This window comes from Typopeltis vanoorti, chromosome 11 (assembly GCF_054136105.1).
Source record: "Typopeltis vanoorti isolate ZY-2024b chromosome 11, IOZ_Tvanoo_1.0, whole genome shotgun sequence".
NCBI lineage: Eukaryota > Metazoa > Arthropoda > Arachnida > Uropygi > Thelyphonidae > Typopeltis > Typopeltis vanoorti.
Genome location: NC_143559.1, coordinates 127,631,045 through 127,644,311, shown reverse-complemented (window position 1 = coordinate 127,644,311; position 13,267 = coordinate 127,631,045). Strand labels below are relative to the sequence as shown.

At 38.1% G+C, this 13,267-nt stretch overlaps 1 protein-coding gene across 1 annotated transcript in view; it reads right to left on the bottom strand.

The window, feature by feature from the left end:
• LOC150102036 (LIM domain kinase 1-like) overlaps nucleotides 1-13,267 on the bottom strand; it is a 307,253-nt gene that overhangs the window by 218,001 nt on the left and 75,985 nt on the right. The window contains exon 4 of the mRNA XM_090399953.1: nucleotides 11,711-11,820. Coding sequence (XP_090256079.1) covers nucleotides 11,711-11,820 — 110 coding nt within the window. The remainder of the gene's footprint in view (nucleotides 1-11,710; nucleotides 11,821-13,267) is intronic.

Below are 13,267 nucleotides of genomic sequence, written 5' to 3'. Positions count from 1 at the left end.
TGAGCAGAAATCCAACAGATATTTGCCATTATTATTAGCTTTGCTCTTTTCTCCAAATTTTCCCATAATATTTTTGTATGTCTCACAATCATTTCCTACTCTGCTATTTGGATCTCCAACAAGGACCAACTTTTCCTTTTTCATTGTGTCAGTTGCTTTTTCTAATGCATCAAAAAATTCCTCCACTTCTACCTTAGTAGAACCTTCTATGGGACCATAGGCACAAATAAGTCTCATCGTCCAGTTCCCCATTCTCATATTTGCCCACATGACTCTACTTGAGACTGACTGCCATTCAAGAAGATTAGCCTCGTATTTTGTGTTGAATACTATGGCTACTCCTTCTTTTCCTTGATTGTCATTGCCTGAATATAACATTTTGTATTTATTGCTCAGAAAGATCTCACCAGTTTTGGTCTTTTTTGTTTCAGTCACCCCTATTATGTCGATCTGGTACTTATCTAATTCTTCAGCTAGCTCCATTTCTTTGCCATTCAGGTCTTTTTACGTTGACAGTATCGATCTTTAACTCTGGTGATGTTGAGTTGGGGTTTGTTTTCAGATTTGTTCCAGTAGCTGACTTTTCGCTGTTCACCCTGGTACCCTGGTGAAAACAACGGGACCTTGTTTAACCGGGTGACGCCCCAGCCGGCAGGAAATTTTGTCATGTTGTACCATCATTTTTTATTTTGTTTTAACCAATAAGAATACAATTTAGTCGGCTAAATCCCAAATTGCCAGCCCATCCTCGTTCATTCAGTATCAAAGTAGATACCCAATAGGGTGCACCATGAGAAGGTGAGGATTGGACATTAGGTCAGAAGCCCTGGTCGGTTCTCTGCATTCCTTTAAAGGCTATATGGAGGTCTCCTCTCAGTTGTACAGCTTTGACCCTTAAGCACCCCTCTCCAAATATGGAAATATTTGGAAAAACCCATGCTATTTCTCTCAGATATTTCAAAGGAATTCAATCATGTCTGGCATCAAGGTCTGATGAATAAGCTATCATCTTATGGCCTCGCTTCTGCATTCTGTAACTGGATTGTCAGCTTCCTCACTGGTTGTTCATTTCATGTCACAAAGGAAGCTTCCGCTCATCAGATTTCGCTATCATTACCTGAGTATCCAGGGTACTGTAACAATGACAGAGAGAGAGACAGCAATAATAAAAGCCTTTCATAACCAATGATGTAAATACTGATCTCAACATCCTCAAATGGGATGAAGACAGTAAATTTCAATGTCATAAAAACTCAGGCCTACCTCATTTTCCACAAGAAGGATTCTACTTAACTACTTTCGAGATCAGCTTTCTCTTCTTGCGCTGATTGTCACATCTAATTAATCCTGGCACAAACATATTATATATACGTAGCCTTCTCAGCATTTAAAAAAGGTAGGTGTACTTTTCCATTCAAAACATTATTATTATTAAAAGAGACCTCCAGGAAGTCAGGGATGCATTGAGGGAAGCCACATACTACATGCACCAGCTGTCATACTTGTTCTTGAATTCATTCACACTGCTTGCACACACAATATCAAATGACAATCATTTGAATCACACACAACTCTATAAGAGAAAAATCTAGATCTCATCCCATTCTGGAGAGCATTCATTCTCAGCTTCAAAGGATGCCCTCTTGTCCTTATCCCAGTCTTCATAAAATGAAAAATTCCATCATCTGAATTCTTATATGACCCTTTCAAAAGTTTGTAACTCTCTCAATCATATCACCTCTCTTTCTCCTGTTTGCAAATGTCTGCAGTCTATAAATTCCCAATCTGTCTTCATAATCAGTATGTATCATTGTATCCGAATTACAATGGAAACCAGACCTGTGCGCAACAGTTCAAGTGAGGTCATATCAAGGCCTTGTAAAGAGGCAAAATGACATCCTTATCTTTATATATGAAAATTCATTTCCCATTGCAATTATCCTCTGAGTTCTATTTGTAATCTTTGCTATATGGCCTTTGAACAACTATCTGTTGATGATGCAAAAATAGGTAAGGTATTCCTTGTAAATACTTGTAGAAGGTTTGAATAGCCAGAAATTGTGGGCATGAGAAAATGGATGTCAGTTCAATGTCAGTAAATGTAAAGTTCATGAAATAGAGTGTGATTAGATGTCCAATGGCATAATTCCACCAATACGACATTGAATATCTAATCACACCAAAGTGAATGACTTTACATTCACTGATACCCATTTTCCCATGCCCAAAAAATTCCTGGCTATTCAAATTATTCTACAAGTAACACATATCAGCCATATTCCTGATTACCCTATCTTTACATCATCAACAAATAGTTGTATGCCACTTGTCAAATCCTTTCCAATGTCATTAATGTACAGAATGAATAACAGTAGACAAAGGATTGATCCATGTGGGATACCACTGGTTACCTTAAATCTTGCACTCACATTCCTCCATATACCACTTTTCGATATCTGTCATTTAGCCATCCTGTTTATCCATGGTAATATGTTATAATCCAATCATATATTCCCCAAATTATGTAACAGTCTTCCATGTTGTATTCTGTCAAAAGCCTTAGAAAATTCCTAAAGTCTCATGGTGTATCCATTCCCCTTGTCTAGTTCAATAGCAACATTATTATAAAATGTGAGCAAACTGGTAAAACATGACCTTCCATTAGTAAACTCATGCAATTCATCGCAAAGTAGAGATTCTCTGTCAACACATTTGTGTGTTACCAGAGAATGTGGTTAGGGCTCACTAAATGTGAGCCCTAACCACCGTTTCCAAAATCTTCACTACCACTCCTGAAATACTGATTGGTCAATAGCTGGATAAATCGGTCTTTGCACCACCCTTGTGCAATGAAATTACCATACATTCTTTCCTTTCCTGAAGAATCTTCCTTCTTCTGAGACTCAAATTATCAAATTAGTCAAAGGAATAGCCAGTTCGGCTGAACACTCTTAGCAACTGATGGAAATTTTTTCACTTGGCTATGCTACCAATTTTATATTTGGTTTAATCCTTTATCCAAGTGTAAGCAAACAAAGTTTGCACCTGAAGTATTTTCAGGACTGAGGCAACTGGTGGTAAAGATGGGATATGTTCTGATGACTTGCCTTAGTATCCCATAATGCAAAGCACATCTCCTTGTAGAGATGTATACTGCTATGCATTAAGGGAAGGGTCACTACCCACACCACTTTTGACCTTTATTGAGGTCTCATCAGTGGGAGCCAGACACAGAGGTGGTGATGCTAAAGTGGAAGTAATGCAGAAGTCATATCACCATATACCAGTTGCCAAAAGGTTCAACATCTTATTACTAAAATTCTCTGGATTAGAGATAGTTGATGGAAGCTACCAATTATATATTTGGTTTAATCCTTTATCCAAGTGTAAGCAAACAAAGTTTGAGCCTGAAGTATTTTCAGGACTGGGGCAACTCACGGTAAAGGTGGGATAAGATCACTTGCCTTGGTATCCCATAATGCAAAGCACATCTCCCTGCAGACATGTATACTGCTATGCATTAAGGGAGGGGTCACTACCCAGACCAGTTTCGACTTTTATTGAGGTCTCGTCATTGGGAGACAGAGGTGGTGATACTAAGGTGGAAGTAAGGCAATGATCAGGTGTATAAAACACAACCTTCCTTTAGTAAACCCATGCTGCTCCTTGCAAAGTATAGCATGTTTGTCTACCCATTTTTGTATGCAAGTTCTTACCAACTTTTCTGAAGTCTTCACATCAGAGATACTGATAGGTCAGTAGTTAGGCCCAGCAATTTTTGAACCGCCCTTGTAACAATGATATTATCATATTAACACATTCTTACAGAGAAAATACCTCTGTAATCCTCACATTCAGTTTTATTTCCCTTTTTATATATGGGTACTATGAGAGCTCTACTACAATTATCTGGAATTCGTCCCTCTATCCAGACCTTTTGAACTGCAAGACTTTTATACCTCCATACTTAAGCATTTCATCATAAAGTCAAATGTCATCTATTCCCATTGACTTTATGCATTTCAGGCTTTTGATGGCTCTTTTTTACTTCGAATATGGATATATATTTCTGATTGCATGTCTGCTGAGTGTCTTTTACCACTGTGCTGTAATTGCTTGTTTCATTTAGCAATTTTCTGAAGTAGGGTTACTACAGTTTGTAGACTGTCTTATATCGAAATCGCGTTCAACAATTGTTACTACAATTTGTAGAACGCATTATATTGAAACCGTGTTGTATAAGTACTGCATTATACGATTCTGTAATTACTCCATACATCAAGGATGGGGTGCTTAAGGGTCAAAGCTGTATAACTGAGAGGAGACCTCCACATAGCCTTTAAAGGAATGCGGAGAACCGACCAGGGCTTCTGACCTAATGTCCAATCCTCACCTTCTCGTGGTGCACCCTGTTGGGTATCTACTTGGATACTGAACGAACGAGGATGGGCTGGCAATTTGGGATTTAGCCGACCAAATTGTACTCTTATTGGTTAAACCAAAATATAGAATGATGGTACAACATGACAAAATTTCATGCCGGCTGGGGCGTCGCCCGGTTAAACAAGGCCCCCGTTGTTTTCGCCAGGGAACCAGGGCGAACAGCGAAAAGTCAGCTACTGGAACAAATCTGAAAACAAACCCCAACTCAACATCACCAGAGTTAAAGATCGGTACTATCAACTTAAGAAGCCTGAATGGCAAAGAAATGGAGCTAGCTGAGGAATTAGATAAGTACCAGATTGACATAATAGGGGTGACTGAAACAAAAGACCAAAACTGGTGAGATCTTTCTGAGCAATAAATACAAAATGTTATATTCAGGCAATGACAATCAAGGAAAAGAAGGAGTAGCCATAGTATTCAACACAAAATACGAGGCTAATCTTCTTGAATGGCAGTCAGTCTCAAGTAGAGTAATGTGGGCAAATATGAGAATGGGGAACTGGACAATGAGACTTATTTGTGCCTATGGTCCCACAGAAGGTTCTACTAAGGTAGAAGTGGAGGAATTTTTTGAGGCTTTAGAAAAAGCAACTGACACAATGAAAAATGAAAAGTTGGTCCTTGTTGGGGATCTAAATAGCAGAGTAGGAAATGATTGTGAGACATACAAAAATATTTTGGGAAAATTTGGAGAAAAGAGCAAAGCTAATAATAATTGCAAATATCTGTTGGATTTCTGCTCAGGACATGGACTAGTTATTACTAACACCATGTTCCAACATAAAAATGTGCACAAATTCACATGGAGAGAAGAGGCTAGGAATAAGAAAAGTCTCATTGACTATGTTATTGTTGATAGTGATGTTTTCTCCCTGGTGCAGGACACCAGAGTGTACAGAGGATTTGAAATTGGAAGTGATCACTATTTAGTCTTGAGCAGGATAAAATTGAATTTCATATTGAAAAGAATAACATGTAAGAAAGTTTTAAAGCGAATAAAAGTTGAGCAGCTCTCAGATGTGAGCTGTAGACTAAAATACACAAAGGTTATTGAAGGAAAAATGAAAGAGTTTGAGAACAGGAATCAAACCTTGGAGATTCAGTGGCAAACTCTGAAGAAAACATTGATTGATTCTGCCAGAGAGGCATGTGGTGAGGTTGTTTGTAAGGATAAAAAAATCAGAACTCCCTGGTGGACACAGGAGGTTAAAGAGGTAGTGAAGGAAAAGAAGAAAGCATACCAAAAGTTCCTGTCAAATAAGTCAGCTTGTGCTCTTAGAGAATATAGAGACAAATGCAAGATTGCTAAACACTGTGTAAAACTAGCTAAACAAAAGTCATGGGAGGACTTTGGCAAGAATATAGAAAATAAATATCAAGAAGGTGGCAAAATATTCTGGAGGTTGTTGAAGAAGCTTAAGAATGGAGGAAAGAGTGCTATAAAAGGAATTAGAGATGATAAAGGTGACATGAAAACGGGAGAAAAAGATATCCTTGAAGTATGGAGTAATTACTTTGAAACACTGCTAAATGAAACAAGCAGTGATGACAGCACAGTGGTAAAAAAGACTGACCAGGCATGCAGTCAGGAATACATATCCATACTTGAAGTAGAAAAAGCCATCAAAGGCTTGAAATGTGGAAAGGCAGCAGGAGTAGATGATATTCGACCAGAAATGCTGAAGTATGGTGGTATAAGAGTCTTACAGTAGCTTCACTGCATAGTTCAGAAAGCCTGGACAGAGGGACGAATTCCCGATGATTGGAGTAGAGCTCTCATAGTACCCATATATAAAAAGGGAAATAAAACTGCATGTCAGAATTACAGAGGTATTTCCCTACTGAGTGTTCCTGGTAAGATCTATGCAAGTATACTTGAGAAACGGTTGAGAAGAATTGTGGAAGAAAAGCTTGGTGAAGAACAAGCTGGATTCAGGCCAAATAGAGGCTGTCAGGATCAGATCTTCACTTTACGACAAATAGTCGAGAAAGCATGGGAATATAACAAAGATCTGTATTTAAGTTTTGTCGATCTGGAAAAGGCATATGACAAGGTGCCAAGAGAGAAGCTATTCAATACGCTGCAGTTATATGGTGTCAATGGGACATTATATCAAGCAATACTTAGTCTTTATTTGAGTTGTAAGTCAGCAGTTAGAATTGAAGGAAGTACAGGAAGATGGTTTAATGTTAAATCTGGTGTGAGACAAGGATGTACATTATCCCCTCTGTTATTCATTATCTATATGGATCACATTATGAAGGAAAGTGGTATTAAACATGATATCAAAATTGGAGATGTTAATGTCAGCTCTTTGCTTTATGCGGATGCTGTTATACTTCTAAATAAATCCGCTACAAGTCTGCAAGATTCTCTGACTAAATTGAATAGCTCTTGTAATAGATATGGTATGAAGGTCAGCAATAAAAAGACAAAGACAATGAAAATAGGCAGAATCATTGAAAATGTCAACTGTGTTGTGAATGGAGAACCTGTGGAACAAGTAAAACATTTCAGCTATTTAGGCACGATTTTTACTGAAGATGGTAAATTAAATACAGAAATAGACAACAGAATCAGCAAAGCTGGTATGGTGGGAAGTCAATTGAATAAATTCATATGGAATAAGAGAGAAATTAGTCGGAACACTAAATTAGCTGTATACAAGACATTGTTCAAACCAGTTTTAACTTATGGATCTGAGAGCTGGGTCAGAAGTAAAACACTTGACCAAAGACTAGAGACTTCAGATATGAGAGTCCTGAGAAAGATTATAGGCGTGAACAGATGGCATCAATGGCAGTATCATATTAAAAACGAGGATATTAGGAAAGAACTTGACATTGTCAGCATCCAGGAATGCGTTAGCAGAGCTAATCTCAGGTGGTATGGTCACTTAAACAGAATGGGCGAGGAAAGATTAGCAAAACAAGTGTTCTCTGCCAGGTTGGCAGGACAACGACCGAGAGGAAGACCAAGATATAGGTGGATTGATACAGTACAAAGTGCTTTAGACGATAGAAATATAAGATCTGATAATATTGGAGTGTTGACAAGTAACAGACTGATTTGGAGGAAAATTGTAGATAGGAAATTAATAATGATGTAATTTTTTTCATGTAGTACTATCATATCCTGTACACCCCTTGAGGGTACATGGCAGGAATTTGATGATGATGATGATCAAGGATATCTTTTTCTTCAGTTTTCATGTCACCTTTATCATCTCTAATTCCTTTTACAGCACTCTTTCCCTCCATTTCTGAGCTTTTTCAACAGCCTCCAGAGTGAGGAGAGGACACACGGGAGGAAGGAATTGGATTTTATGCGGTTATTAAGTGATAACTATCTGTGACAGCATGCAATGGAAAATACTAGGGGTCAGAGAGTGCTTGACTTAGTAATTATATCTGAGGATTTGGCTGTAACAAATATGACCACATTGCCACCAATCGGTGAGAGTGATCATAGGGTCTTGACTTGGGAGGTGGCTAAAGGTGTAGAATTTTCAATTAAGACAGGGTACATGTGGAATTATCGGGTGCGAAAGTATGACAAACGTAGGAGTTTGATTGGCTCAGTGCCATGGCATGTACAACTACAAGGACTAGAAGTTGATAGTGCATGGGAGGTAGTTAAGAAGTGCTTGCATGAAGCAATGGCTGACTGTATACCTAGAGTCCGAATAATAAATCAAGTAGGGGATAAATGGATGAATAACACCATTAAGCTTGAGCTGCAAAAAAAAAAACGACTATGGAGGGAATTTAAGGAGAAAGGTGATCGGCAGGCACATGATCGGTATAAAGCGCAGGCCAGAAGGGTGACGAGTGTGGTAAGAAAAGCAAAAAAGGATTACGAAAGAACATTGGCCATGCAGGCTAAAGAGAATCCTAAACAGTTTTTTAGATATGTAGCAAGTAAAAGGAAAAATGTACATGGCAGGATGATTTTAAAGAATGCCGATGGTAGGGAGGTAACTGAATCAGTTGAGATAGCTGAGTTACTGAGTGAGCACTTTGCAAGAATATATCATCCAGGTGGTGACATTGCAGAAATGAATAAACCAGTAGATTATACAGCAATTGTGGTGAATGAAGTGGAGGTGAGTAGTCTATTGCATAACCTCAATGTCAATACATCTGTGGGATTGGATGGTATACCAGCTCGTGTAGTACGAGAAGCAGCTAAAGAATTGTCAGTACCCTTGACCATTTTGTTTAATTTGAGTCTCGTGTCCGGGTTAGTCCCGAGCGGGTGGAAGGAGGGGAAAATAGTTCCACTGCATAAAGGTGGTTCCAAGACTGCTGTTGTAAATTACCGACCGATTAGCATATCAGGAATCATTGTCAAGGTCTTAGAGAAATTAATCAAGAAAAGAATACAGGATTGGACAGATGAAAATGGGATATTGTATGGGGGACAACATGGTTTTGTGAAGGGTAGATCATGCCTCAGTAACTTGCTCACGTTTTATAACACAGTGACGGCTGAACTGGATAGGGGTAATGGGTTTACAGTGATACTACTGGACCTTGCCAAGGCCTTTGACAGGATACCACATGGAACCCTAATCAGTAAACTGGAGCAGATGGGGATAGATATAGGGTTGGTAAGATGGATAGGAGGGTGGTTGAAGGAGAGATACCAGAGAGTGGTTTATTCAGGAGTGGAGTCAAAAAGACGTCTTGTGACTAGTGGAGTGCTGCAGGGCTCTGTTCTTGAACCACTGCTTTTCAATTTGTTCATCAATGATATTGGAAAGGATTTGAGAGGAAGTGTTCACTTGTTTGCTGATGATGCAAAGTTGGGTAGAGCAATTGTGAGTGCACAGGATGTCAAAATTTTACTGGATGATTTGGATAGTTTGGAGGACTGGGCTAGGAAAAATGGATGTCAGTTTAATGTGGCAAAGTCTAAGGTTATGCACTTTGGGGTGAAAAGAACAGCAGCAGTATATCGCATTGGTGGAACCGTACTCCAGGAGATTGATGAGGCCAGGGATTTGGGAGTGCTGGTGGATAGGGAGTTGAAGTTTAGGGGGCACATTGCAAAAGTGACTAAAACAGCTCACCAAATCACTTGGCTTCTGAAAAATACTTTAACATGCAGAGACAAACAAGTTGTTGTTCCTCTGTATCGAGCCTTGATAAGACCCCATCTGGACTTCTGTGCCGAGTTATGGGCACCAGGGTTTCTTCGTGATGGGAAGGAAGTGGAGAGGGTCCAGAGACGAGTGACCAAGATGATAGCAGGACTGTGGAATGAACCTTATGAGAATAGGTTGAGGATTTGTGGGTTGCAGAAATTGGACGATAGGCAAAGGAGGGGTGATATGATTGAGACATTCAAATTACTGAAGGGTTTTTATAAGATTGATCCAGAAGATATTTTTGAAAATATGACTGGTGGTGGGAGGACTAGGGGCCATGCATAGAAGCTGGGCAAGAGCGTTAGAGCTAGGTTTTTTACTTGGAGAGTGGTGAATGAGTGGAATAAGCTTCCAGAGTCTGTTGTGGGTGCTACGACCGTGAATGAGTTCAAGGCAAGATATGATAGATACTGTGTGAATGTTGAATAGTTGTTCCAGACATGATGTTAGGGCCTCCCTCGATGAGTCTGTCGACTCCTTGGTGTTTCCCGGAACAATAATAATAATAATAAAAATAATATTTTGCCACCTTTCTAATATTTATTTTCTATGTTCTTACCAAAGTCTTTCCATGACTTTTGTCATGGAAAGACTTTGGTAAGAACATAGAAAAATGTAAGAGAGCTAAACAGTCTCAGACAAATGTAAGAGAGCAAAACACTTTTATATAGTGTTTAGCTCTCTTACATTTGTCTGTATTCTCTAAGAACAGCACAAGCTGACTTATTTCCCAGAAACTTTTGATATGCTTTCTTCTTTTCCTTCACTGCCTCATTAACTTCCAGTGTCCACCATGGAGTTCTGATTTTCTATCCTTGCAGACAGCCTAATCACATGCCTCTCTGGCTGAATCAATGAATGTTTTCTTCATAAGCTTGGCACTGAATCTCCAAGGTATGGTTCCTGTTCTCAAACTCTATTTTTTTTTTTTAATAACGTATGTATTTTAGTCCCCAGTTCACATTTAAGCTGTAACATGGCTTCTTGAAATCTGATTAACGCTCTGATAGAGCAAGCAATCCTATTTATATAGTATTATGTGTATATACGTATGTTATGTGTATAATGTATGCTGTCAATTGCATGTGTTCTGGTCAGTCTAGCTGTTTTGTGAGATTAAAAATCAAAGTTTTAGAAATGGGAAAACTTCCTTCACCTCTATATGAGGGGTGGAAGAAGGTCTTCATCCTAACTCACCTTCAAATGAAGAGCCTAAATAACGATTTTTAATGTCCTAAGTGGAATTTGAACTTAAGTCTTTCCAACTATAGGACATCATCAAAACTGATTGAGCTAAGGAGGCTCCAAAAATTTCAATATTAATTTGAATACTTTTACCAATAAAAACTATCCAAATAAAACCAAAGCATATGTACATCTTCTGTGTATCCTAAATCCCAAATTTTATTAAACTAAACCCAGGAAGAGCAGATGCAATATAAAATTGGCACGGTTTGCTCCTGAAAATGGAATCCCCAACTGGAATTGCAATCAATTTTTGGTAAGGATTCCAAATACCTTATCTGAAAAAGGCTAAATAATTTGTTATAATTCATTTGTATTATAACTTGATTGCACCATAGATATAAGTTTACTTCCTTTCACAGGTTGCATGCAAATTTCACTCATGAAAACTGCAATCCAATAATATATTATTAGTAGTACCATAAGTGGGATAAAGGTTAAATGAGCTGGAAATCTTCCTCCTCTTCCTGCTATAGAGTTCATGTCTCCAATAAGAGGTGATCTCACACTGGGCAATGATCTACCATCTAAAATGAAACACACATAAAATAAATAAAGCATTAATGGCTAGTCGGTAACATGACTGCATTAAGCACGTCACAGGTTCATAGGCAGTTTTGCCTATTTTTTCAAGAAGGGGAATCCTCCCCCTCCTCTATTCTCATATGAATCAATTTCATCATGCCAAAAAAGCGAAATAAATTTCTTTCAGTCACAAATAGGATGTGTGACTAAATTTCTTTCCTCAGGCAAGTAATACATGAAACTATTCAGCCAAAAAGATTACTAAAAACTTTTAGAAGGCAAATAGTGGAAAATCTTTGCCCAAACTTGAATTAATACTTAGAGCTTAATATATTACTTACCAATAAAGTTTTGACCTTTCTACTAATGCATATGTCTCCCCATCTCCAACACACATCATACAGCTAGAACACCTAAAGCATTCTGGATGGAATTTATGATCTCCAGCACTCTAGAAAACATTTAATATATTAAGAATTATTTTCAAATATAAAAGTAACTCACATTTTTGGAATTGTCAAATATTTTTAAACTTCATGAAATTAAAAATTTTAAAAAAATTATTAAACAAATATGAGCCATTATCAATGTTCTATAATCTTCATTCATCTCTGCAAAAGCAATTCAGTTCTATAATATCAGACCTGATGCTGTAAACATCATGAAGTACTATTCATATATACATCCAAACTGCTTTGAGTTGAAGTGTTATGCTATAAAATCATTCAATTAACATTAAATGACTAGAAATGGACCAATACTTAAGAGTATTGGTCCACTGTTTGTTTGTAAGATTCATTTGCCTGCTTAATTGTTTCTTCCTTCCATAGACTATGTTCTCAAAATTATATTAAATACATAACATGGTTTAGTCTAAAATTCCTGTTATCAGGAGCAGAAGTGCTGCTTTAATTATTTTCATATAATTTTCTTTAACTGTTCAAAGACAAGCAAATCCATTTTTCTCATAGGTATGAGGGTGTGCTGAAAAGTTGTGATAATCACCATGAAGGAATTGAAGTAGAACCATGTAACTCATACATTATTCTACATATTCCCATGAAGTGTTATATACTTGTTACAAAGGGGATGCATCATTTGCAATACTCTGAGAGAAAAGGCTTTTGCTTGTTGTACAAACCAGTTCTCAGCTGTAGATATGACTTCATTCCACTGTGATAAATTTTGTTCCTTTCAAGTTTAAATCTGGGAATAGGAAATAGATGAGACCAGGTCTGGCAAATAGGGTGGGTGAGGCAGACAGTGAAAGTCCAAGTTGTGTGTTGTCTGTTGGGTTTCATGAGCAGTATGAGGTGTGTAGTCCTGCAAAAGCAACATGCCTTTGCTTAGTTTCCTGCAGTGATTTTCCTTCAATTCCTTAAGAGCTGTTGAATAAATTGCTGCTGTAACAGTTTCACCTTTTTTAAGGTACTTGGTAAGGATCACACCATTCATATCCCAAAAGACAATGGCAAGAACCTTCCCTGCTGACTTTTGACTTTGGAACTTCCTTGGCAGTGGAGAGCCTTTGTATCTCCACTCCACTGACTGTTGTTTAGTCTCTGGGTCATAGTGATGAAGCCATGTTTCAACAGTGACAATACAAGCAAAAAAATCGGCACCTGATTTTTCAAAATGACCCCAAATCCCTTGAGATGACAGCACATATTTTCTCTCTTTTGGTCAGGATATTCAGAGAATATCCTCAGAGTCTTTGCAATGTTTTCGGTTAGTATTCATCTATCATCAAGAATCGTGGCATGCACTACATCAATGTTTTCAGGTATGATAGCTGTGGAAGGTCTTCCTGAATTGGAGGCATCTATTGTTTCAGGATGCCCAGTTTTTAAACTTGGCCACCTATCAGGCAACTGTTGAATATGCTGGGGGACAGTCCC